General features: G+C 43.6%; 2 protein-coding genes across 3 annotated transcripts in view; one reads left to right on the top strand and one right to left on the bottom strand.

The window, feature by feature from the left end:
• FYCO1 (FYVE and coiled-coil domain autophagy adaptor 1) overlaps window positions 1-26,653 on the top strand; it is a 52,273-nt gene extending 25,620 nt beyond the window's left edge. The window contains exons 12-18 of one of the 2 annotated variants that reach the window (XM_033165087.1): window positions 3,805-3,954; window positions 4,865-5,064; window positions 5,314-5,431; window positions 23,682-23,777; window positions 24,565-24,775; window positions 25,772-25,881; window positions 26,523-26,653. In XM_033165087.1, the coding sequence (XP_033020978.1) occupies window positions 3,805-3,954; window positions 4,865-5,064; window positions 5,314-5,431; window positions 23,682-23,777; window positions 24,565-24,775; window positions 25,772-25,881; window positions 26,523-26,604 (967 nt within the window). In that variant the 3' untranslated portion in view covers window positions 26,605-26,653. Of the gene's footprint in view, window positions 1-3,804; window positions 3,955-4,864; window positions 5,065-5,286; window positions 5,432-23,681; window positions 23,778-24,564; window positions 24,776-25,771; window positions 25,882-26,522 lie in introns of both variants that reach the window. The other variant, XM_033165086.1, reaches the window with a different exon arrangement.
• CXCR6 (C-X-C motif chemokine receptor 6) lies at window positions 9,916-13,433 on the bottom strand. The gene is made up of 2 exons (XM_033165088.1): window positions 13,405-13,433; window positions 9,916-11,293 (listed from the first exon to the last, which is right to left on the bottom strand). The coding sequence occupies exon 2, from the start codon at window positions 11,270-11,272 to the stop codon at window positions 10,223-10,225; it is 1,050 nt and encodes a 349-aa protein (XP_033020979.1). The 5' UTR covers window positions 11,273-11,293; window positions 13,405-13,433; the 3' UTR covers window positions 9,916-10,222.
• Window positions 26,654-26,990: the final 337 nt, after the last annotated feature.

Below are 26,990 nucleotides of genomic sequence, written 5' to 3'. Positions count from 1 at the left end.
TTAGTATTTTTTTGATACAGAATTTTAAAAACCAAAGGTCCACGTGGTTCCAATGTGAGCGTAGAATGTTGTGCAGCAGGGGCTTACCCTCCTCTTCTCAAATGCTAGTGGATTATTTTCATGGAGCTCCTCATTCGCATCAATGCCCTGTGGAGTTTGAGACCAACCAGTGTCTCTGATCCAGTGATCTTCTGCAGGCAATGGAAGCTGCCACACTTGCAATGCCCCCGTTCACTCCAGTGGAAGGGGGGAAAATACATGTACTCATTTCTTCGTCATTTCTCCATCAATATCAAAGGTGAAACTAACTCAGGAAATAAACATAAATTGCCTACCTTCATGCAAGCTACTATTCAGTTTCCTGGCAAAATCCAGTGAAGATCAGCTTTCCAAAGCTGCTGTTTGCATTTCAGGGCAAGTTTCCCTTAGCAACAATGGGTACTCCCCTCGAAATGCGAACAGCAGCTTCAGAGAAGGGTTGTCACAGGGAAGGGTAGTTAAATGTCCCCTCTCCACTCCCCATGGTCCTGAGGCTGCTCAAGCTTCTCTGTGGTTGCATGAAAACAGTGCAAGTTAATTGCATATGTGCAATCCTTAACATGTAAGGAAAAAGGGACGCAGGTGGCGCTGTGGTCTAAACCACAGAGCCTAGGGCTTCCTGATCAAAAGGTCGGTGGTTTGAATCCCCGCGACAGGGTGAGCTCCCGTTGCTCGGTCTCAGCTCCTGCCAACCTTGCAGTTCAAAAGCATGCCAGTGCAAGTAGATAAATAGATACCTCTGCAGCGGGAAGGTAAACAGCATTTCCGTGCACTCTGGTTTCCGTCACGGTGTCCCGTTGCACCAGAAGCGGTTTAGTCACGCTGACCACATGACCCGGAAAGCTGTCTGTGGACAAACACCGGCTCCCTCGGCCTGAAAGCGAGATGAGCGCCGCAACCCCATAGTCGCCTTTGACTGGACTTAACCGTCCAGGGGTCCTTTACCTTTACCTTTTTTAATATGTAAGGAATCTTCATAAGACTAAGGCTTCTCTGAAGCTAATTTTTGTTGTTGTTATTTAAGGGAAAAAATACGAGTTAAAAAATTCACAAATGGTAGCTCATATATGTACAGTGGTACCTCCGGTTGCGGACAGGATCCGTTCCGGAGCTCTGGTCAGATTCCGAGGTTTTCACAACCGGAGGTGCCAGTTCTGCGCATGCGTGAGGTGCGGTAGAGTGCTTCTGCACATGCGCGCAGTGCAAAACCTGGAAAAATACTTCCGGGTTTGCCGCATGCGATTGCATATCCCGAAGGATACGCAAGCAGAGGTGCGCGTAAGTAGAGGTACCACCGTATTGTGAAGTGATATCTAGTGTGACATCTATGGCTCAAGTACTAATTCAGCAGGAACAGCATGACCTCTGGCTCTTTGCAGCCTCTGCAAAAAATCATAGAAGATAACAGTCTGGACCATGGAAAATGCAAGCTGGAGAACCAAGCCCTAGTGCATGAGCCACAAATCTGACCCAGCCAAAGGGCTGGATCCAAAGCTCCCACAGACAACCCACAGGCCATTTTGACAGGTGGTCGAGGCCCACCCTCTGTCAATCACCCAGCATCACCACGACATCTGGTGACTCAATTTCAAAGGAAAGGATCAGGAGCACACTCTGAAGTGTACTCCTGATTTGTCCTTTGCATCAAAAAGTGACCCCTTTTTAAATTCTTCACTGCTGCAGCTTGAACTTTCCAGCCCCTGACATCACCCAGGAAAGATGGGGCTGGTTTGGAGGGGTCCGGGATCTGAGGACCATGGGCCCACCACTGCCCTAGTGTTTCATGGGGGGGGGGGGAAATGTGGGTTTCCGATTCTAATGGTGGAGCATAGCTAAGGCCACCTGCTCCTAAATCTTTGCACAGGCCAATTTGCTTGTATCACAAGCCCAACACAGCTCCAGCACGAATATGACACCAGGGTTTGTGGTGAGGCCAATAGTGCACCCCATCTGAGACACTTTACTTATTTATGTTCTCAGTTACTTTGCTGATGCATTTAGAAGAACTGGCTACTTGCAAACTGAACCACCTTTGTTTCTGTTTCCTGTGCAACTGTGGTGGATTCTGTGCAACGTAATGTTCTCTTGGCAGTGGCATCACACCTTGCTTCTTAATAACACATCTTCACCGCATATTTTACAATTACTTCAGCACTTGTTAAGTCCCGTGGTTTGTGGGTCACACTTGACATTTTAAACTACAGAGAAATACATCTCCCACAACAATATCTAGCACTAAATAGATTTGAGTGATGCATGTTTAATAATGTCTACCTTTCATACATGTGTGTAGTTTTTGCTCATCTTTACAGGTTTACCCTCCCTGATTTATTCCCACTTTCCTGGAAATAGGTCCCATTGAAACTAGTGCGACTTGATTCCGAGTAAACATGCATGGGGTTGCACTTTGTTGTTGTTGTTAACAAAGATCTGAATAGGTATAAAGATGGGAGATTTCAACCTTTTGGGCATTTGTAATCATTATTTGATCATAATTATGAGTCTACTTCACATGTTATCGGTACGTGTAACTAACATGCCCTGTGTTCCTACTAAAACTGTAACCTTTAAAACCATCTCACTGTAGGAACCATAATGGCCCTGGCTCTCTAGAGTTGTGGTTCATCTGTGTAAGGCTTTCAGTGGCTGCTCATGAGTAACCAGGCTGACGCAGAAACTTCTGAAACTAAGTTTCTTTATTGTGCAGATATATACAGTGCAGCTAAGAAAAAGACGTCCAGCTCAACCTTCGGCAGAGTCCGGGAATGACCCCTTCCGGTTCTTTGCCCAGCACAGAAGGCGCGGGATGCCGAACCCCCGCCTCCCCCCTTTGCGCCTTTCCCCCCTGCACAAGTGGGGAGACGGAAAAGGTGCTTCCCCTCCAGGCTCTGCGCGGTGTGAGGGCTCTCCTTGCCTGCCAGAGCCCTCACTCCTACTTCCCATTCCCATCTCCCCCTCCCCATTAGAGGGACCACTGCCTTCCTCACTGGAGGAAGAGGAATTGCTCAGCAATTGAGGCGGGGGCTCGCGATACTGACAAAGCCCTGGCAACTCCCTGCCTGCTTGCGAGGGCAGCCCCCTGACTGTTTAAAATTAAAATTAAAATTTTTAAAAAACCACTTTAAGATAACTGATTCTCACCTCACCCCAACACCATTTCACAAACTGTTTCTGACACTCTTCTCGGTTTCCAAAACTGTTTGCCGTGTGGCATGGGAGGCTCTTCTTGGAGAAAAACAAGCCTTAACCCCCCTCCAGCTTCACAGATCCTAGCCAGAGTTTTTATTAAATAAGCTTACAAACAGGGGTTCACAAATGTTGGCTTGATTGCCTAGCCAGGCGATTATTTGTGGCTGCCAGTGCTACCAACCCCCCTCCTTTCAGTTCTCTGGCAGACTTTCGGATTTTCTTCATGACAACATCCAATAGATAATGTATTATTGCTTACATCTTGCAAAAGTGAAAGATTGAAGCATGGCCAGCAACAGTAGAGGGAAATGGTCTTGATGGGCTATATTTTGTTTATGTGCTGTCTTCCTTTCACACCCACCCACATGGTCTTTTTGCTCAATGTCATACATGGAATGCTTGCAAAAAGGCAAAAAAGTATGGTGTTCAACCAGAATTTTCACTAAGAATCCATTGTATTTAAATGATGTTTGCCTTAATAGAGGAGATTCGCTTTTTCCTGTGATGGGCTGGGGTTGAATTTTTAAAACCTAAATTCGCAGATGATAAATTGTTCTTTATGCATACCTTTGAAAGAGACAAGGATGCCCTTTGGCAGAAGTCGGATGCTTTGGAATTCCAGCAGAAACTCACTGCAGCACAAAGATGGCTTGGTGATGCGGAAGTGAGCTGTTGCCTAGACTGCAAGAAAGAATTTGGCTGGATGAATCGCCGCCACCATTGCAGGTCAGTTTGTAGGGGTGACTCGATAAAACACTTGTGAACAACCGTAGTTAGCCAGATGACAAGTAATCAACAAGCTGTTATACAGTCATATCTCGGGTTGGGTTCGCTGTGGGATATGAACGCGCCAAACCCGGAAGTACTGGAACAGGTTACTTCCGGGTTCGGTGCTTCGCGCATGCACAAAAGCGCTATATCGCACTTCACACATGCACAGAAGCGCCAAATCACAATCCGCACATGCGCAGACATGGCGCTATGGGTTATGGACGCTGCGGGTTGTGAACACGCCTCCCGCACGGATTGCGTTCGCAACCCGAGCGCCCACTGTACTGCAGTTTTTCAGCCACATTTCTAAACAGTGCCATTATAAATAGTGTCACTTGGAATTACAGCAAATTCTACCTTAAGTGGCATTCATAATGCATTTGTGGTTTCTGCTTGAGAAGACTGTGGGACAAAAATATTGTTTGTGTGGATATGGAGATCTTTCCAGACTCAACCCCATCTTAGTCTGGAAAGAATGACAATCCAAATTATCATTTGTCTGCTCCGCATTAATCTCTCTCCAATGTTATATAAAGGAATTACTTTATAAAGGATTGTTGGTTTGGGGAATGGGTTTATATAGTTGGCCTTTCAGGTGTATATTTAACTCAGTATCCAATTACGTTACACTCAGAGTAGACCCATCAAAATGAATGGGCCTAAATTAGTCATGTCTGTTAATTTCAATGGATTTACTCAATGTTGGATAAAACCCAGTGTTCTTCCATTGACTTCAAAGGGAATAATCTAGATTGGCACTATTACGAAGAATGTCGCTTTCTGCATGTTGGATATTGTATCCCTTAAATGCCTTTTGACACGAAGAACTCTTTTCTTTTCTCTTTTAAAATTCCATTATTTTTAGAATGTGTGGGCGCATTTTCTGCTACTACTGCTGCAACAACTATGCCATGTCAAAGCATACTGGCAACAAGGAGCGCTGTTGCCGAGCTTGCTTTAAAAAGGCAAGTGCCGTCTCAGCTGATTCTGGATCAAATGCAAGCCAAGAAGAACCACCATCAAGCCTTCTAGCTTCACCATTGTCCCTGGTCCATAGAGTTATGCGTGAGTCCTTCCTGTGTATAAATGGAATTAAATTTCTTGGGAAAGAATCACATGTGAACTTCAGTTCATATTCTATCCTTGTGCCTGCTTTGGTACAGATGATAGTGTTTGATGTCCCTACCATTTCCTTAAGTCTATAATGAACACTGAGAAATTACATTGCCTTACTTTATATGCAGCATAATAACACTTTCTTGTTTTGTGTCCTTTGTTGTGGTACAGTTACAAATGCAGCCTCTAAACCCACAGATGATGCCGTGTTTGATATAATCACAGACGAGGAAGTGGGCCAGATAAAGGAAGACAACTCGGTTCACAATGAAAGCCAAACTGAAGAAGAATCTTTGGACCACGGTATAACCGATCTGTGAGTAAACATAATTTACACACACGTGTGTACACACACACACACACACACACACACACACAATCTGTTCCAAAGTAGATTGGGCTTGTAAAGGGCAGTGGCGCAGCATGGGTTTCTAGTGCCCAGGGCAAGTATCCTTGGTACCACTTACCCGATAGGCTGGAATGAAGGGGCAATAGCTCAGTGACCTACCCAAATGGCCACCACAGCACCCCATGAGCTTCGAGCATGGCGGAGAGCAGGATGGGGGATTGCTCGGGAGCAGGTATCTTTCTAAAGCCCATGCAGAGGGCGCCATAGCAACCAAATCCTCCCCTCAGTCTGCCCATGCGAACATGGGGGGATTTTCTGTGTGAAGGGGAGGGCACACTGTTTTTTATTTATTATTATGACTACTACTACTTCTTTTTCTCTTTAAAATTTTATGCCCCTAGGAGTTTTGCACCACCCAGTAACTGTCCCTGTGGCCCTGTCCATGCTATGCCACTGGTAAAGAGCCCTCCATTGTCCATGGGAGAGTGTAGCTGGGGAACGAAGGTTAACTCTTGCCTCCCCAGCTGCACTCTCGAGGAAGACCACCCAGCCAATTTTATTTGGAAGAAAGTGAAAACACACTTTTCCAAGTCTAACCACTGGCAAGTCTAACCTTTGGTGTCCACAGCAGTGTCCCCAGTTTTCAAATATGCCCATGGTTCCCGTCAAGGTTAGCAAACCCAGTTTTAAAGGTTTCCCTCCATACAGACAGGCTGATCAACTAGACCAGAGCTCAGCAAGGGGCGGGGAGGCTTGGGGGTGGGGTGGGCATTTGGAGGCAGGAAGTGACATGTGTAATCAAGTCCCATTCCTTCTGCCAAGGTAACATCTAGTTTCACCCTACATAAGAAAATTAAACGTATAGATAATAAACAAACAAACAAACAAACAAACAAACCTTTATTGTCACTACACCACCTGTGTGCAGTGAAATTAAATGAACCCCTCTCCTCCTCCTTCCCCCCCCCCCCCCACATACACTCAGTCTTGTTCACACTCTGTGTGCTTGACGGAAGTCAATTGCACCACTATTTTTTTCCCATTCAACAGCCCAACAGCCCACGGATAAAAACTGTTCTTTAACCTGTTGGTGCGGCTGGCTATACTTCTATATCTCCTGCCCGAAGGTAGGAGATTAAAGAGGTGCTGGCCGGAGTGTGAGTCATCCCTGAGAATTTTCCTCTCTCTCCTGAGGCAGCTGTCTCCTGCGATGTCATCTAGTGAACTTAGGGGACAGCCCATGATATCATGTGCTGTATTCACCACCCTCTGTTGGGACTTCCTGTCCGTGGCTGTCAAACCAGCGTACCACACTGTAATATAGTATGAAAGGACACTTTCTATTGTGGACCGGTAGAAAGAGATCATCAATTTTTGATTGACATTGTTCTTACACAAGACCCTAAGGAAATGGAGTCTCTGTTGGGCCTTCCTAACCACATGGGTTGTGTTATGTACTGAGCTGAATAGGATCCAAAATGCAGGTTGTATTGATTTTCCAAGTGAGGTCTTCACTAAGGTAAACGCCCAGGAATTTGAAGGAAGAGACTCTCTTCGCACAGCCCCCACAATGATATACAACGGGGCTAATTCCCCTCTCTTCCTCCAAAAGCCCAACACCATCTCCTTTGTCTTACTGATATTTAAATGCAAGTTGTTCCCGAGGCACCATGTCAAGACTTTTTGAACCTCCTGATTCATCTCCACCTGTAATTAGACCCATTATGGTGGTAACATCTGCAAACTTAATAATTACAGTGGATGGATTGGATGAAATACAGTAATATGTATACAACAAGTAGAGGTAGGGACTTAGCACGCATCCCACAGAAGTATGAACTAGTATGGCTTATTGATTCCTTCAGGGTTCATAATCCTATGAACCAGGGTTGGGGAGCCAGTGGCTCTCCAGATGTTGGACCCATCAGCTTGGCCGTCACGTCTAGTGGTCATGGATGATGGGAGTCATAGTCCCTGCTGTAAACACTGTTAATAATTCCTGTCCGCCTTGTTCATATCAGAACTGTATAAAGTGCCCAGCAATGCAGTGTTTGTTCGTTTCCACAATGTGAAGCAGCCTGCTGAATGTCACACAGGAAGCTTAAACAAAATAAAAAATAAAAAAATTCCTTCCAGTAGCACCTTAGAAACCAACTACATGCACACGAAAGCTCATACCAAGAACAAACTTAGTTGGTCTGTAAGGTGCTACTGGAAGCTATTTTTTTATTTTTTTATTTTTTTTTATTTTTTGCCTAAGGCAGACCAACACGGCTACCTACCTGACACAGGAAGCTTGCATGAGAATGCCACAGACACTTCTGGTTAAGAGTGACAAGGATTCAGGTTCACCGTCTCATTTGTCGGCGCACATTTCCTGCCCAAAGTGTCTGCCTCACACAAACTCCCCTTCCCTTTTTTGCTTGCTCACGCTAAAAGATGCCAGTGGCAAAACTGCTGACTTAATGAGTTTAGTGAGTAAAACAAAAGGAGAAAATGAAAACTAGGCTGAGAAACCAAAAGAAGGGTAAATCTCAGATTGATGGCTGGAGGGAAAGTTAGTGGGTCCACTGTATTATGGCCTGGATTCTAAGATAAGTTCACTGAAGGTAAGCTTCCCTTCCCCACAACTACTTGAGGCCCCGGAGGGGGGGGGGACCCTGGAAGGCTAGGAAATGCCTCCCAGTGTTTGGTGGAGTTCAAGGAGCTGTGGGGGAAGAAGGGGACAGGAGGTTTCCCTCCCTTTAACTCACTGTTTCTCAAAACAGTGGACCTGGGGACTACCAGTGGGCCTCAAGCCACTTTCCTGCTTGTTGCCTCATGAGTTGACTGTCCTTCCCTGCCCCATAGCTATGCTGTAGCCTTTTGGTCAGACTGATGTCAAGGTGCCCCAGAAACAGAGGAGTTTGTGGGAGGTGGGGAAGGCCTCTCTGCTCTGAGGGAAAAGGTCCAGAGAAGGTGCTGAAGGAGATTAGGAAGAGAGATTATAGCCTAATATTCTGGGGTGGTGATGATTAACTGGGCATAGAAAGGAAGGGGATTAGAGAGGAAAGCTGTTTTAGGAGGAAGAGGTGAATGGAAAAGGACCTGGGAGGAAGGTTGAAAGAAGCTGTCAGTTGGAGAGGAGGGTGGAGTAAGGTACAAGTGAATTGTGAAAGGGGAGTGGAAGAAGAAATTGCAGGAGATGGGTAAAAATACTTTCAGAGTTCCGTGGGGAGTGGGAAAGGGGAAATATAGTAGAAAAAGCCTTCTACACTTAAAGCCTCTGAATCAGCAAGTTGTGCCTAAAATTGGGGGAGAGGGGGTTATGTCACAGTGCCTCCAGAGCAAATGTTTTTTCTTAGTTTGAGAAAGCTGAGCTATGGAACTCCTTGACACAAGAAAAGACAAGAGACACACTGTGTATGTTTTTTGTTCTCCGTGAACATCTATATTTATTTATTTACATTAAAAAGATTCATATGGTGAGCCAAAGCAGGTAAAAGCATGGTTTGCAAGTTCTTGCATGCCAACCACATGAAAAGTGTGTCCGCCATTCATGCTTTCAAACTGTGCTTACATGACCAGCTTTGAATTGCAAACCATCGTTATTTAACGTTCATAAAGTACCCAAAGTTTTGTAAGCGCTGTACAGAGCTTAAAAGATAGTCCTGGCCCCCTGGCTCCCAATCTAATAAGCATGATGCAAAAGGGGGGGGGGGAGACACAGAGAGGGCAGAGTAAATGAAGCCTTTACCAGGGTCAAGATGGCCGTCTCCTTGCCAGTATGTTAGATAGATAGATATTTATTACGGCCATTGGCCCATCACGCACGATTTTTCAAACAACATATGACATACAACATATGCATACTTAGTCTTTCTACTTAGAACTTCGAAAGGACTTTAAAGCAACAGACTAAGCAGTAAATTTACAACATAAAACATCACCCCCTATTTATAAAATTATAAAACTATAAAAACTATAACAACTATAAAAAATTATAAAAACATCAATTAAGGTAACACATAATTACATCCTGAGTCATGATTTAAAAGGAATGTCCAATCCGCCCAGAAGTCTGTTTTTCTTCTTTTGGGATAGGACGGTGATCAGAAATCTGGCAACCGTAAGTGATCTTGGAGGGTCTTCATCATTCAGTAGGTATCTCAGTTTGGCTTTGTTCGAGTCATCGGCAATTCCCTTTAAATATGGAGCAAGAAACTTACTCCTGGACGATGAGTGAAGAGCACAATCAAAGATTATGTGATACAGCGATTCTGGTGCTCTGCAATTACAGTCGCATAAGAGCGATATTTGTCCATTGGAGAATCTATTTCCCAACACGTTGGATGGGAAGGTGTTAAATCTTGCCTTTATAAAGGCATATCTATGAGCTGAGGAAGTTAAGGAATTCAAATAATTTGGGAGTTTTAGGGGGGGGTAGTAAACCAAGGTTTAGAGGTGAACAGAGGGTGCAGCTTCCCACTGGCACTTCCTTAAAATAAAAGGTAAAATGCTAAGTGACAACCTAAACTCCCATTCAGCATCTCTTCTATAGCTGCTGTATACCTTAACACAATTGAGTCTTTTCTGATAAGATGCCTCTAGCATAAGAACCAGGGTGGCAATGAGATTCTGCAAAGTTTGCTTGTAAGGAAGCTTTTGCCAACTTTACAAACAGGATAGCTATGTTGAGGAGATTCTGCCTGTTGCTTTTGCTCGCATGAGGGCGACTAAAACTGAAACTCTACAAAAGAGATGCTCTTCGCAATCCTCTTACAATGCATACATGCTTGTTTCCTCTGCGTTCTGTGTGGCGGTGCAGGATTTTGAGCAATCATCATCCGTAGTTTGGCACGGCTTCCTGGTTTGTTCATGTTTAGCACATCCAAACTTTTTAAGAATTTTTACCAGGTTCCTCCTAAACTTCAAACCGATAAAGAAATAGAGAACAGGGTTGAGGCAGCTGTGGAAATAAGCAATGGCTTCCGTTACGATCAAAGCATATTCGAAGCGGAATCCATTGTCCATCATGACCCTCGGGTCTGCAGCACGAATGAGTTTCAAGACGTTATAGGGCGTCTGTGTAAAAATGAACACCACAACAATGGCAAATATTATTTTTAAGGATTTCTGCTTGCGGAAGCCCTTAGCATAGAGTAAAGTATTGGTGATGACTGAGTAGCAAAGAACCATAACCAGCATAGGGCAGAAGTATCCAAGAGTCATTTGAATTGCTTCGGTGAGCATCTGCAAAGAATTTGAAGGGTACTCTGCGATGCATACCCTTTTGCTGCTGTACTCCTTCTGCGTGCTAAATAAAAACTGTGGCAAAGCAAATAGCAGGGAGAGCACCCAAACCAAAATGCAAACCGCTTTACCCCAGACTATTCTTTTGGCTTGGCTGATGTGTGCTTTGGTGGCTTGGACGATAGCAAAATACCTGTCAATGGTTAAGCAGGTAAGGGTTAGCATGGAACCGTACAGATTCAAGGTGTAGAGGCCCCGGATGATTTGACACGGCAAAGTGTAAAAGATCCACTCCTTCGCAGCAGAATAAGCCCAGAATGGCAATGTGCAAAGAAAGCACAAGTCAGCTACAGCCAAGCTCACCAGAAATACATCCGTCAGCACCTTTACTTTTTCATAGAAGATAAAAATGATAAGAACCAAAGTGTTCCCTGAGACTCCAAAGATACAGGCAAATGAGTACATGCAGACCAGAAAGACACTGCTAAACGCTGTAAATGTCTTGTGTGCGCTGTCATCAATGTGCTGAGATGTGGTGTTGGGGTATTCAGCAAAATAATCATCATCGGTAGCCATGTAGCCTGCTTTCTCAAACACCTGTAAAACATTCACATTTGAAAATTATCTCAGTAGGTGGATTGCAATGTCTCTCTGCATTGCTGCAAAACTCTTAAATTTAACTTGCTCTGTGATGAAACCACATAATCATTGACAAGGGACATGATATAAGCCCTGATTATGTACTGCGTATATCCCCATCTACGGTTGTGTTTGCCTTATCTACCACTTAGTGGGGAGGAAGCCCATGTAAGCTCACTTTTGAGACTTATGATGTAGATTGGTAGATTCAAGCCAGTGTTGCTTGGGATGAGTTTCAAACTCTTGGAAGTGTTTGTACAGTGGTACCTTGGTTCTCAAACTTAATCCGTTCTGAAAGTCCGTTCCAAAACCAAAGCGTTCCAAAACCAAGGCACACTTTCCCATAGGAAGTAATGCAAAATGGATTAATCCATTCCAGACTTTTAAAAACAACCCTTAAAACAACAATTTAACATGAATTTTACTAACTAACGAGACCATGGATCCATAAAGTGAAAGCAATAAACTGCAGTCACACAATCAATCAATCAATCAATCAATCAATAGCTGAACTGGGTTCCACACAGTCACAAAAACAAAAAAGAGAGTTGCAAAAACACAAAATAAATAGGAAGAACAGACAGACCTCAACGTAACACTCAAAATGGAAGTGTGGTACTCAAATTGGAAGCATAACACTCAAAGTGGAGCACATTCGGCTTCCGGAAAGTTTGCAAACCGGGACACTTATTACTGGGTTTGCAGTGTTTGGGTTCCAAGTTGTTTGAGTACCAAGGTGTTTGAGAACCAAGGTACCACTATATTAAGCATTGCGGCACTGTCTATTGAAAACTCATTAGCAACAACAGTAAGATTCAGGTAGACAGCTTGTTTTCCACACTCTGGTTATCTTGAGGTAGCAGCCCCTGAGCTGCTTTAAACCTCTGTTTTGTAATATACATGTTCAAGGGGTGAATCCAAAATTTTATATTAATTTAAGAAGGCCGCAAGACCTGGCAAGGTAGGGGGATTTTAAAAAATCTCTTCCATCCCAAGAAAAGTGATCATGTAAGTGGGGAACCTCTGGTCTGTGGACATCATTGATGAGCAGGGATCGAAGCCTTTTGCAAAAACGCTATTTGAAGCAACTCATTCTTTTTATTCGAGCAGGCAGGTTGTGGCATCAGTGGTATTGTGGGCGGGGGGAAGAGTAGTCTCACCCACCCACCCTGCTGTCACCAACACAGAAATGCCAGCTGCTTCGAACAATACTTTTGCAAAGGACGATTTCTGTCTTTTTCAAGGCTGCTTTAAAGTGTTTTGCAAAAGCACTGTTTGAAGCAGCAGCCACTCTTCTCATTTAAAGGTGAAAGGATCTGTTTCAAAGAGCACTTTTGCAAATGGCTTTAAGGCAGTCCCCACACTGCCATTTTAGTCTGAAACAGGAACACAGGGACTACCTTAAAGCCTTTGCCAGCCTCCCCACACTCCCCTTTTAAACCTCTGAGATTAGGAGTTTACAGAGAGAGCAGGAGGCAAACTTGCAAAGTTGCACAAAGGATTGTGACAGGTGGGGCAGGGATTAATGAACATCATTCTGCACTAAAAACTTTTTAAGACCCAGCCATAATTATACACCAATGAAACCAAGCAAGACTGTATAAAGTATGCACATTTGTACATACTGCTTATTTTTCAAAAATGTACTGTACTTCCAGCAGACTCAGGGAGAAATCACTGATATGCAAGGAACAGAAATTCTGCCTTTTGTGGGCTGGAACTCCCACCAATGCATCCCAGTTCCCTGTTGTTTAGAATTTGTCAATCATAGCCAGTATACTTTTAAAATCTCTTTGAAGTCATAAAGGCTATAAAACCTCATTTTTTATTAAAACAAACAAACAAAACAAACATGCAGAGGTTCTTAGGATGCTGAATTCATATTATGATCTTGCACAGCACTGGTGCAAAATTGCAGAACATACACTGCACTGATAATAAAATTCTTGGGGCAGCATGCTTAATCTACTGGGGATCAAGTTTTGGAGTGGACCAAGGTACATTACTTGGGTTCAAATCCCCACTCAGCCACAAAGCTCACTGGACCACTCAGTATCTCTCAGCCTTACCTAACTCACAGGGTTGTGAAGATAAAATTCAGAGGGGGGAAACAACATATGCCACCTTGAGTTCCTTGGAGGAGAGGCAGACTCTAAATGGAATAAATAAATAAAAAATGAGTCAAGTTGTAGGCCACTTAAGTTGCATGGAGTCTTTGCCTCTTCCCCTTCCTTTTTATCACAATTGTCCCTGCACTTTGAGCTGCTCTTTCTTTCACTCTTCAACATCTCACTCTAGCTACTGTTCTCCATATGATGCCACACAGGCTCAGTATCACAAGGGAGTTTGGAACTGGGTTGCCAGAATCCCCTCCTGCCAAGCGGCAGATCCCTGGAGTGGCAAGTCAATAAGTAAACTGGCCATCCCCACCATTTGAATGGAACCATTTAATTCAGGAACAGGCATTCTGTGGTCTTCCAGACATGGCTGGACTGCAACTCCCATTATCCCCTGACCAATGGCTGGGGCTGATGAGAGTTGAAGTCAATCAACACCCGGAGGGCCACAAGTTCCACATTCCTGATTTAACTGGTAGTGTGTCAGGAACGAGCTGGCAGTAAATCACACTATGCAAGTTGGAGTTAACTCTTTATTAGCAAGAACATGATCTGAACAAAATTGGCGGAGACTCAGGCCTGATGAGAACAGCAGCTCATCCCTGGTAGGTCTTGCCCCATGGATCTCTTGCCGAGATGGAAAGTCCTTACCTCCTCACAGCTGTCTAAGTTCCCTCCTCCTCAGGGTTTTCCCCAAGCAATCAGAATCTGTGCTAACTTCTCTGCCCTTTTCTTGCCTCTTCTGGTTCTGGGAGTCCAGTAGGGAGGGCAGCTTGTTGCAGCAAGAGGGGCTCTTCAGCAGCCCAACTCATCTCTGCCTCTTGGCCTCCCTCCTTCTCCGCTTCAGCTTCTGCCTCTGATTCTGGGCTTCTCTCTGTCTGCCACAGACTCTCCCAGCTCACTAAGCCCTGTTAACCTCTTCCTGTTACCTCTTCAGCTTCTGACACCACCTCCTCCCAGTCTTCTCCCTCTGACCACTCAATGTCATCCCACCACCAATCCCCGGGCTCTGAGTCTTCGTCCCTTGGGGGGGGGGTTCCCCAGCTGGTTCCTGCCACCATTCCTCTGCATCCAACCAGTCCATGACACAGTGCCCCAGATAATTATTCTAATTTATATTTGTTGGTGAGGCATTTGGGATACCAGTGAGTTAATGATAAACGAATACATTTTAATGTTAGCTTCTCTTTACTTGCATGTCACTTTCTTGAAGTTGATGGTATAGATGACAGGCAATAAATTACCGGTATCAGAGATAGGATCTCATCGCAAGGCTAGGCTTTAGAGTTTCATTTCTTTCATAGCACAGTGCTTTTCAAATGGCTTTTAAAACGCTAGTAATAACAAAACCACAAAGTTATCTGTGACTAAATAATACCAGAAAGTATACTCATGAAAAGGCAGCTGCAGCCATCAATCCCATGCCAGTATTGAGTGAAAGGAGCTAAAGAGCCGTACTTCACTATCCGGGTGTACTTCACAAGCTGTGTTTTCACGATAATGAAGTTGACCTGGACCCTAGAAGAAACAACATTTCCCAAATCAAGCTAGAATATGACTCGTCAACATAAAATAATGTTCACATTCAAAGAGTAAAACTAGCAATCTAATGTAGCAGAGCCAACCAATCCCACGGAAAGAATTTCAGTGGGGTTTTTTTGGGAAACAGTGGCAATTTTGTGGTGTTTTGTGCAGTCATGGTTCTTCCTTATTGTGTCACGTGGATAATAGGAAACTGCCTATACCAGGTCAGACTATCTACTGTCCAAAAAGTAGCTCTCCAGAGTATGGATGTAAGAACACTTCATTTTCCATTCCACCCTGTATTTGCTGCATGCACCACTGTTTCCATTTTGCTGCAGTTTGTCTTTTGCCAAAAGCAACATTATTTGTCTCGCTGTTCGTTGTGGCAAAGGGACATGGCTTATATAATTTGCACAAAGCCAATGCATTATTCCACCCCATTAATTTCAATGCAAAGGAAACACAAGAAGAGCCTGCAGGATTAGGCCAATGGCCCTTCCAGTCCAACCACCTGTTCTCACAGTGGCCAACTACATGCCTGTGGGAAACCTGCAAGCAGGATTCGAGCGCAAGACCCACTCTCCCCTCCTGCGGTTTCCAGCAGATGCAAAGGAGGTGGAAATGTAATCAATTGCATATCGTTTGCAGGCTGAAAACTATGACAGTGAATGTACCAACAATATCTGGATTTGTTTGTGCCTATCTCTGGTAGATGGGAAAACTCGAATAATAATATATGCCCCAGAAGATTGTGCAAGTGCCCTGTTGTCTTAACCTGACTCTGTTTAAGTAAATAAGATAAACATTTTTTTTTTTTTACAGCAAAACCTCTTGGTAAAGAAAATTAACCTATTTCTAACTTGAAAGCTACTTAAGTTAGCTTTCAAGGGGCTTATTAGAGGAACCAACTGGGCCCCGGCACAACATAATGTTTACAAAGATGGGATAGCTTTCCGTCTGAGGCAAGAGGAGACAACTACATACCTTGCAGCAGTCAGTGCGAGAGTCGCGACTCAAACTCAGATGTTAGCTAGAGGTAGTGGTGGTTAGGCGTATTTATTGGAGCTGCTGCCTCTGGAGTTTCCTTTTGGTTATTTCTTCGTTTTATACATCGAACAAAACCACAAAGCAGTGCAGAAGAGAGAGCATTGCCTGTGCTGCTAGGCTAGGCGTGAAAATAAAGCTAATATGTAGATATATATCCCAAAATATGTGCAACCAGTGCATGGTCAGTTGATGTTACTTTGGCACCTGAGGCAAAAAAATTAAAAACCCCACAATTATTTTGTCTCCTGCCTGGCAGTAAAAATAAAATAACAACTAACTAAGCACCTGCTGCCCTTTCATGACACCCAAAAATCACCTGCCTGAGATGGCTGCCTCACTCAGTCTCTTTATTGCAGTCTGTGACCTGTGTTCAGAAAGAAACTTTGCACAAATATATTAAACATAATGCAAAATGATACCAAACAAAATAGAAATACAATAAAATTACTAGTGCTGTAGAATGCTAGACGTAGAGGATAAAATTATGAGTTTGCTCAAATTAGCCCCCGGCAAGTTTTACATGAAGCAGCACAATATTTCGCTATCCTGGAAGTGCCAACTGCGTCAAGTTTTCAACGCTTGTTTAGAACTTCCTCACACTGGCTTTTCCTGAAGTGTGAGCCCAGCTACTGGTTAGTTATTTGCTATTTTTTTCCAGTTCATATTTTAATGTTGTACGCTGCCAAGATACTCTCATATAAATAAATGAATGAGTAAAGGTACGGCTAGAACCACATGTGAGACAATGTGGCTCTCTCACGTGAGTAAGAAAAGACGAACCAAATATAGATACCCCAAAATCATAGCAATGTAAGACAAGTTACATTACTGAGAAGAATTGTTTAAATTAGGGGTGTGTGTGTAAAGGTTGCAGTACGTCCATGATTCGGCCATTAGAAACTGTGTCTGTGAAAATCTGGATGTATGGCATAGCAACCCATGTCAGAAGTTTAGATTTTGTAGAATTTCCTTTAAAATAGCTCAAAACATTTTTTTTGTGGGGGTGAGGGGAGCTCAATAACTTCGGCCAAAAGTTTTTCACTCTTGGAAATATGGCAACCCTAGTGTGAGCTGAATATTACAAACGGGCCATTCAGATACTGTAAAACAGGTCGTTGGCAACAGTTTTCCCTTTAATTCAGGCATCCCCAAACTCAGCCCACCAGATGTTTTGGGACTACAACTCCCATCATCCCTAGCTAATAGGACTGGTGGTCAGGGATGATGGGAATTGTAGTCCCAAAACATCTGGAGGGCCGAGTTTGGGGGTGCCTGCTTTAATTGAATGAGATTTTCCATGGAAAGGGTCAATCTGGATTAAATGGGGGGGGATATGGGCTAACACTTTATGGCAAATGACATTTGGCCGTTAAAATTTTGCATTGCATGAGGAGCACTGGAAGCACTCGGGTTCCCTTTTAGTATTCACTTGGCAGATATTACGGCAGCATTCCCTCGACAGGTGCACATATATGCCACGTGCATTCCCTCTTTATTGCTTACTTTCACTAATATGTTGCCTTTCTGCCGAGGCTCTCGAGCCATTTACAGTTTAAACTGTTAAGCAATAAATAAATGAAACCTGCAAAGCCAAAACAGGAAAACAGCAGAATTCTCTCTGTTAGTGATCTCTTCTGGAGTGATGGTATTAAATTCCTGACCTGGACTTCTCCTCTTCTTCCACCCCTGGATTGGAGCATGGCTGATAATGTTCATGTTTAATCAGTAGTAAGTCCCATGGAGTCAGTCAAAACCTCTGAGAAATGTTGGCAAAGGGCTACTGCATTTTGCATGTACTGGGTTAGCGTATAGTGACATTCTTGGCATCCCACTTCACAAATAAATTTCTTGGAAGTAGGTATCGTAACAGCCTGGTCCAGTTCTATTTACTCAGAAGTAATTCTCTCTACAAGGACCCAGGTGGCGCTGTGGGTTAAACCACAGAGTCTAGGGCTTGCTGATCAGAAGGTCGGCGGTTCGAATCCCTGCCACGGGGTGAGCTCCCGTTGCTCGGTCCCAGCTCCTGCCCACCTAGCAGTTCGAAAGCATGTCAAAGTGCAAGTAGATAAATAGGGACCACTCCGGCGGGAAGGTAAACGGCGTTTCCGTGCGCTGCTCTGGTTCGCCAGAAGCGGCTTTGTCATGCTGGCCACATGACCCGGAAGCTGTCTGTGGACAAACGCTGGCTCCCTCGGCCTATAGAGCGAGATGAGCGCCGCAACCCCAGAGTCGGACACGACTGGACCTGATGGTCAGGGGCCCCTAATTCTCTCTACATTCAGTAGAGCTTACAGCCATGCCATTTTGCATTCAGGTACAAGCATGCAAGGGCCATTTCAGAAGAGCTCTCCATCTGTAAACTGCATTTACTCATGAATGTGTGAAAGAGGCAGTCATTGTTTTATGATTGTTTTATGATGATAGCATGTAGGAGGTGGGGCAAGCTCCCTGTAATGTATGCTCAGTACTTATTATTTATTTTATTCCAAGGATTTACAGTCTATACCACTTCTCAGCAGAAAAAGATCACAAAGCTGTTTATGGTACATATGTGGCTGAAACAATATATATTGTAGGAAAACTGTAGCTGTACATGATAGATAAGAGAGATAACTTATCGCATCCTTTTCAATGGAATGGAAAACTGAACTCAATGATGCACATGGTTGGATGAACAAGATATCCTGTGGACTTGCTTATGAATGGGTTTTTTGTGGGGTGGGGGGTGGTTGTATTTATAAGATCAAAGCCTGTGAGAGGACCTGAACAGAGTTGGGAAAACACCACGGGAAAATTGAAATCTTTAACGCTTTATTCCCATGCAGGTTTTCCTGTTTAAATCTCCACCTGGCAGGGTTACTGTTTGTCCCACAGTTTTTTCTCAGCAGTGCAAACAGCAGGGTTTTTTTGAGATGGGTGGGGTTAAGATTAGGAAAATAACATTGATTAAACACCCTGTCCCACACCACTTACCGTTCCCTGGCAATTTAGGGATCCCCCACCCTGCTTTGATCTGAATAATAATAATCTTATGATCTGTTTATGACTCTCCTGACATCACGTAAATATAACTGCATGTAGCTTTGCTTTCAAAATGCTGGCATGTTTTAGGGATTCGTTTTGGCACAAGTTAATGTTTCGCTGGTTATGTTTTCATTGGTATTTTGAAAAGGATCCACTCAAAATGACTGGATCAGGCTTTAAAGGACTTTCAGCGACCTCTTGAAGCCCCTTGCCTTCTTGATGAACAGGAATGTGAACCGAAATGCAGCATTCGTTGAGGCTGCTGAAGAACCATCAAAAGGCACTGAGATCAGCCTGGCGCAAATTGTTAAAATCAACCCTGCTGATTTTGTCTTCTCCTTATTTTAGGGGCAAGGCTGCATGCCTACACTACCCAGTCGTCTTTGTCCATGCAGCACAAGAGCTGTTGTAGTGTAATGGCTAGCAGTGCAGGCTCATACACACTTTTCTTTGATCCTTTCTGATGGAAAAAGCAGTAGAGGCAGCTCCCTGTTTACATGCGTCCAATTGATGCCTGATTGCGCCGAACCTGGGAGTGAATTTAAAAATTGCAAAAATGGCCCTAGCAGAGCCCAGAAAGGGCAAAACAAATGTGGGAAAACAACACCTAGCAATCCCACGAACCTTTGCAAGTGCAATCCCAGCCCTTGCACTGACCATCGAGGCCTGTGGAGAGTTGACGTTTGAGCAAGGAGGTTTAGAGGGTGGAGCAGACCCCCCCCCAAGTGCCCCTATTTTCCAGGGATTTACCGAAGACGTCCTGGTTTCTGATTTGATCCCAGAATGCCCCGCTTTTACTTAGAGGGTCCCTATTTTCATGTTGGAGGGTATGGAGTTATGTGACTCCTGAGCCAAGGAGATAAGTAACTATACAACCTTTAGAGGGCATCTGAAAGCAGCCCTGTATAAGGAATTTTTTTAATGTTTGATGTCTTTAATGTCTTTATATATGTTGGAAGCCACCCAGAGTGACTGGGGGCAACCCAGTCAGATGGGCAGGATATTAATAATAGAATTATTAGGATGATTATTATGGAATAAGACTTCCCTATTTATCGGAGAAATGTGGGAGGGTAAGGTGGAGTTTGGCATCTGGTAACTGCTGCTGGTTTTTTTTAAGGGTTTTTCAGTGGTTTCCAGATATTTATAGGGTGTTTGCAGACTTTTCCGATGGTTTTTCAAATATATGTGATTTCCCTCACACATGCAGTACCTCGGAACATAACCCCCACATAAATAGGGAGTTGCCTTTGTATTAAAGACATGATAAAAATAAATGCATAAAACTTATTTTTGTATGGAGCAGTATTCAGTTATTCCAAGCTATTTGAACTCTATAAGTTATACAGCCCAGACAAAGGTTTACTACCTCAAGCAGGATTAGGCCTAAGATAAACCACAGTGCTGACCTACTTTTCTGCAGTGAAGCATATCACATTTGATCTTTTTCCTTTGACACGACTGATTTTTTAAATGTAAAAGCCACAAAAAACCCACAGACTAAGATGATTGTTATATGCTCTTCTAAATTGTTTAAGTCTTGACATTTGAAACTGCTAAGGTGTGCAAAATGACTAAAAAGCGTTTAGATACCTTGAATGCCATAAAAAAAGAGAAAAAAGGTAAAGGACCCCTGGATGGTTAAGTCCAGTCAAAGGCGACTATGGGGTTGTGGCACCCATCTCGCTTTCAGGCCAAAGGAGCCGGCATTTGTCCACAGACAGTTTTCTGGGTCATGTGGCCAGCATGACTAAACTGCTACTGGCACAATGGAACACCATGACAGAAACCAGAGTGCAGCCATACCTATTTATCTACTTGCACTGACATGCTTTTCAACTGCTAGGTTGGCAGGAGCTGGAACAGAGCAATGGGAGCTCACCCCGTTGTGGGGATTTGAACTGCCGACCTTCCAATTAACAAGCCCAAGAGGCTCAGTGGTTTAGACCACAGCACCACCCGCGCCCCTGCCTTACTAGTATTCATTCCCCAAAGATGTGTCAGTATCAAGCACAGTATGAGTACATAATGCAGATTATCTGATTAGGATGGACAGAGGGAAATATTGCCAAAAATTGACTCATGTCTGCTGTCATGTACTGACATGCCAGCTACATGTGAAAAATGTGAGTGCACTGCAAACTAGCTGTCAAATACTGTCAAACATTGACTGCTACTGCAATCTTTACAGATAGCAAATGCTGATGCTCAATATCAAATTCTCACTGAATCTTTGCACATCCAGAGACTATATAGAGCAGTATTTCCCAAAGGTTGTAAATCAGTGCGCAAGCATGAGGGCAGAAAACTTTAACCCTTTATCCCATGTGAGGGTCCCAATCCAGATTGGGTAGCCCCTGTGCTGGCCCACAGGTATGTGTTTGCCCATAGAAGTTTTCTCCCCCTGCCAGGATCCTCTCCCCCTGGCAAAATTAGGCTTGAAGAAAGCATTCTATTGTAGTTTGTAGAATAGGTTGTGGTGTGTGCTTCATTTGCAAATGGAACCAGTTAATCTATGTGAAGCTGTTCTGACAGCTATATAAAGTGCCATACGACACAATACATTGACTGTCTTGAAGGATGTCTGTTTTTCGTTAGAACCAGAAAGCCTAGTTTATTAAAGATTTTAATGAATATTATTTTGTGCACAGGTGGACTGTGTGGGTTCTGTAGCCTTGTGAGGGCATATGTTGCAGCAAACAAATGGTGATGGGGAGATATTCATCCCCAAACACTCAGGAACACACAAGGGAGATGTGGTTGGGAGCCAGAATTGGTTCCACATTGTATAAACTGCCTCAGAGGAACCAGCCATCTACGAGCAAGAAATGTGTGGAAATCAGTGTGCAAACTAAGGCACCTTAGTAATCCACTGCCATCTAGTGATGCTACAGCTAATCTGCTTTTTAAGTCAAATGGGTTAAAATCTATTGAAGCAGATTGTTTTATGCAATGTCCCCCCCCCCCCCGTTGTTTAGTTGTTTAGTCGTTTAGTCGTGTCCGACTTTTCGTGACCCCATGGACCAGAGCACGCCAGGCACTCCTGTCTTCCACTGCCTCCCGCAATTTGGTCAGACTCATGTTGGTAGCTTCAAGAACACTGTCCAACCATCTCGTCCTCTGTCGTCCCCTTCTCCTTGTGCCCTCACTCTTTCCCAACATCGGGGTCTTTTCCAGGGAGTCTTCTCTTCTCATGAGGTAGCCAAAGTATTGAAGCCTCAGCTTCAGGATCTGTCCTTCCAGTGAGTACTCAGGGCTTATTTCCTTCAGAATGGATAGGTTTGATCTTCTTGCAGTCCATGGAATTTTCAAGTCTCCTCCAGCACCATAATTCAAAAGCATCAATTCTTCGGCGATCAGCCTTCTTTATGGTCCAACTCTCACTTCCATACATCACTACTGGGAAAACCATAGCTTTAACTATATGGACCTTGGTCGGCAAGGTGATGTCTCTGCTTTTTAAGATGCTGTCTAGGTTTGTCATTGCTTTTCTCCCAAGAAGCAGGCGTCTTTTAATTTCGTGACTGCTGTCACCATCTGCAGTGATCATGGAACCCAAGAAAGTAACATCTCTCACTGCCTCCATTTCTTCCCCTTCTATTTGCCAGGAGGTGATGGGACCAGTGGCCATGATCTTAGTTTTTTTGATGTTGAGCTTCTGACCATATTTTGCGCTCTCCTCTTTCACCTTCATTAAAAGGTTCTTTAATTTCTCCTCACTTTCTGCCATCAAGGTTGTGTCATCTGCATATCTGAGGTTGTTGATATTTCTTCTGGCAATCTTAATTCCGGTTTGGTATTCATCCAGTGCAGCCTTTCGCATGATGAATTCTGCATATAAGTTAAATAAGCAGGGAGACAATATACAGCCTTGTCGTACTCCTTTCCCAATTTTGAACCAATCAGTTGTTCCATATCCAGTTCTAACTAGCTTCTAGTCCCACATAGAGATTTCTCAGGAGATAAATGAGGTGATCCGGCACTCCCATTTCTTTAAGAACTTGCCATAGTTTGCTGTGGTCGATACAGTCAAATGATTTTGCGTAGTCAATGAAACAGAAGTAGATGTTTTTCTGGAACTCTCTAGCTTTCTCCATAATCCAGCGCATGTTTGCAATTTGGTCTCTGATTCCTCTGCCCCTTTGAAATCCAGCTTGCACTTCTGGGAGTTCTCGGTCTGCATACTGCTTAAGCCTGCCTTGTAGAATTTTAAGCATAACCTTGCTAGCATGTGAAATGAGCGCAATTGTGCGGTAGTTGGAGCATTCTTTGGCACTGCCCTTCTTTGGGATTGGGATGTAAACTGATCTTCTCCAATCCTCTGGCCACTCCTGAGTTTTCCAAACTTGCTGGCATATTGAGTGTAGCACCTTAACAGCATCATCTTTAAATAGTTCAGCTGGAATATCATCACTGGCCTTGTTATTAGCAGTGCTTTCTAAGACCCATTTGACTTCACTCTCCAGGATGTCTGGCTCAAGGTCAGCAACCACACTACCTGGGTTTTAATTCAACTTGGTTTTGTTCTTTGAAAATATTTATTGTAATCTACTGCATATTTGAGTCTGGGCATAAAGATTGCGCTGTACCATTTTGAAGAATGTTTAATGATCTCTTTTATCCCTTTGCCTCAGAAACAGCACCTATAATTCCTCAACTTTCGATGAGACTGATGACTTGCAAATGGCCCAGGATGCAGAAATATGCTTGCTGAAGTCAGGAGAACTGATGTAAGCAAAATCCATTGTTTAGTCTTCAATTATTTTTTTAAAAATCAGCAGTGGAGTCCTATACATTCTGCTCAAACGCAAGCCACATTGAGTTCAGTGGAGTTCACTCCAAGTAGGTGAGCAAAGAATTGCGGTCTAAAACTCACATTTGTGTCACAGATTTTGGCTGCGTGGAGCCCCCTCTTTCCTTTCTATTTCTTTCTCTTTTTGAAGAAAAAGCCAATGGAGAGATTAATTGGATATAATCTGAGGTAAAAAAATAAATTCTGAGGTGAAAAAGTCTGAAACTCTAAAGAGAGTTCCCTTATTGCTGTCGCTGAGGTGGTGTTTTTTTCTTTTTTTTAAAAAAATAAATATAAAAAAGAGCCTTAGCCCCATACCTGAACCACGCAGGGGCACAAAGTTTCACTTTTTGGGAGCAGCCCTCACAGACTCTGCAAGTTTCTGAATGATGCTCTGTGGAGGTATAGATCCCATGGATTGTATATCCCATCAATTAATTTCAGTGGGTCTGCTCTGAGTAAGTTGAATGCAACCCAGTATTTGTAAGTGCACAGAGGCCATGAGGAACAACTATGTTTTCCTTTCACATCAGGTGGGACTCACTGAGAAGACATGGAGGAAACACTCAGTGGATTCCCTTAGATTTGTATATTGTAAAGTCGCCTTGAGTTTGAGATTCACAATGCACAAATGTTTCTGTACACTCAGAGCCCTCCACATTTCCTGTGTCATGTGCGTCATCAATCAGATACAGTTCTGTCATGTGTTCTTTTGTTTTCTTCAGGCTAAAGCTGCCTCTAACGGTGGAGGAAATTCTAAAGTTTGGAGAAGCTAACAGAGAACTGTTCATTAAGTCAAATACTTACAGCATTATTCCCATCACTGTGGAGGAAAGTGGCCTTACAATAAGTTGGGTATTTTCATCAGACCCCAAAAGCATATCGTTCAGCGTGGTGTACCAAGAATCAGAAGATGCTCCTCTGGATCAGTGTAAAGTAAGGCAACTTCTTCATAGGGGTTCGTGTCCACCCTAGAGTGAACTCAAATGTGAAATTGCTGATCTTTAACATGTCCCTCAGATCAGCTTTCATACATAAAAAGTAGCCAATGTAACTCCAGTGTAGTGGTTAAGAGCGGTAAAACTCGTGATCTGGGGAACCGGGTTCGCGTCCTCGCTCCTCCACATGCAGCTGCTGGGTGACCTTGGGCTAGTCACACTTCTCTGAAGTCTCTCAGCCCCACTCACCTCACAGAGTGTTTGTTGTGGGGGAGGAAGGGAAAGGAGAATGTTAGCCGCTTTGAGACTCCTTCGGGTAGTGAAAAGCGGGATATCAAATCCAAACTCTTCTTCTTCTTCTTCTTCCATTTTTTACAATGGGAACTGGGGGAAGGGGGCAGTCCTGGAAGTTACAAGCTGGTTAGCTTAACTTATGTCCCAGGAAAACTGGTGGGAAGTATTGTTAAATATAAAATAACCAAGCATATAGAAAAACAAGCCTTGCTGGAGCATGAGACAGGTCTTATGAACCTGCTAGGAGTTCTTTGATAGTGTTAACAGATAGAGGTGAAGCAATTGGCATGGCGTACGTGGACTTTCAAAAAGCTTTCACTATAGACTTCTGAGTAAACTTGTCAGTCATGGAATTAGAGGAAATGTCCTCTTGTGGATCAGGAAATGGTTAAATAACAGGAAGCAGAGGGAAGGAATAAATGGACAGTTCTTCAAATGGAGATATGTAGAAAGTGGAGCCTCCCAAGGATCAGTATTGGGACCTCTGCTTTTTAACTTGTTCATAAACCATCTAGAGTTAGGGGTTCCCTCCATTCAAGGGCCTCAAAAGACTTCCTTTATCAAGTTGCTGCAAAATATACACATAATCTGTTAATTATTAACTTAATTGACACAAACCATTCCTTTTAAAGAGATCTTTATTCATTTGACCATGGCAAAGTTCCTGTAGACAAATTTTGTGCGGGTGTATCTCTTGCAGGTTCTTATTCCCATGATCCGGTGCAACTCCCATAAGGAAACTATCAGAGGGCAGGTGAAAGTCAGAAATACTGGTATCTACATCCTCATATTTGACAACACTTTTTCTAGGTAGGTGCAGCTGGAGTTAGTGGAGTGGAATGAGCGGTCGTTTGCCTCCTGTAGAATTTTGTGTGTTCTGTTTCTGAAGGGTATGCGAAAGGCATGCTCCTTACTCTCTCTGAAGCCTTGTGGTTTAAATTCAGCGCCAAATGCAATCCCCACACCTTTCAGCAGGAATTGGCTCATGGCACTCCTGAGTGGAACCAATCTCAGTGGCGCCTGCATTCGGCACCAGATTGTGCCAAGTGCATGTCCCACTGCAAAGGAACAATCAGGAGGGCACTCATGACATCATGATTTGACATCAGGTGAATGAGTGCGGTGGGGGGTGGGGCATCCAAAAACTGCCACAGGGGCCAAATGGGGCATTCTGTCTGGCTTTTCTTTATTTATTTCACAAACAGAGCCCACTTTAAATTTGACTTTCCACACCTAGCACATGTATGCACTGTCGTTGCAAGCACACCCTACTATGTTCCCTCTGCATTAGTTGACAGAGCATAATAGAAAGCAACCTGGGATCCTTCTACTGCACCCTCCCACTGTTCCTCCCAAAATGCAGTGCTTCCTCTCACTGGATGCCTCATCAAGTTTGAGCATGCTCATAGGCATACATTTTCTTCATCTGCATATTGTTTTTTCCCCAACAGGTTTATCTCAAAAAACGTATTTTACCACTTATCTGTTCAGCACCCAGTGATCTACGATGGAAGTGATTCTCCAGATCCTTGAATGTAATATTTATATACTGTATGTTTTCAAATTACAGTGGTACCTCTGGTTACGTACTTAATTCGTTCTGGAGGTCCGTTCTTAACCTGAAACTGTTCTTAACCTGAAGCACCACTTTAGCTAATGGAGCCTCCCGCTGCCACTGCGCCGCCAGAGCACGATTTCTGTTCTTATCCTGAAGCAAAGTTCTTAACCTGAAGCGTTATTTCTGGGTTAGCGGAGTATGTAACCTGAAGCGTATGTAACCCGAGGTACCACTGTATATTTTTAAGAGACACTATTATTTATATATACATGAGCACTAAAATCAAAGATGTGTTGGGAGCCCTCATAAGAGTCATGCAATAATTCTGAAACCACGATTACATGTAGGTGTAATCTTTATT

This window comes from Lacerta agilis, chromosome 12, assembly GCF_009819535.1.
Source record: "Lacerta agilis isolate rLacAgi1 chromosome 12, rLacAgi1.pri, whole genome shotgun sequence".
NCBI classification, from domain to species: Eukaryota; Metazoa; Chordata; class Lepidosauria; order Squamata; family Lacertidae; genus Lacerta; species Lacerta agilis.
The sequence above is the reverse complement of the archived record's forward strand: the minus strand, read 5'-3'. Positions and strand labels throughout refer to the sequence as shown.

What these genes read in the sequence shown, in the direction of transcription:
- CXCR6 (XM_033165088.1), bottom strand. Translation starts at nt 11,272, where the DNA reads ATGGCTACCGATGATGATTATTTTGCTGAATACCCCAACACCACATCT.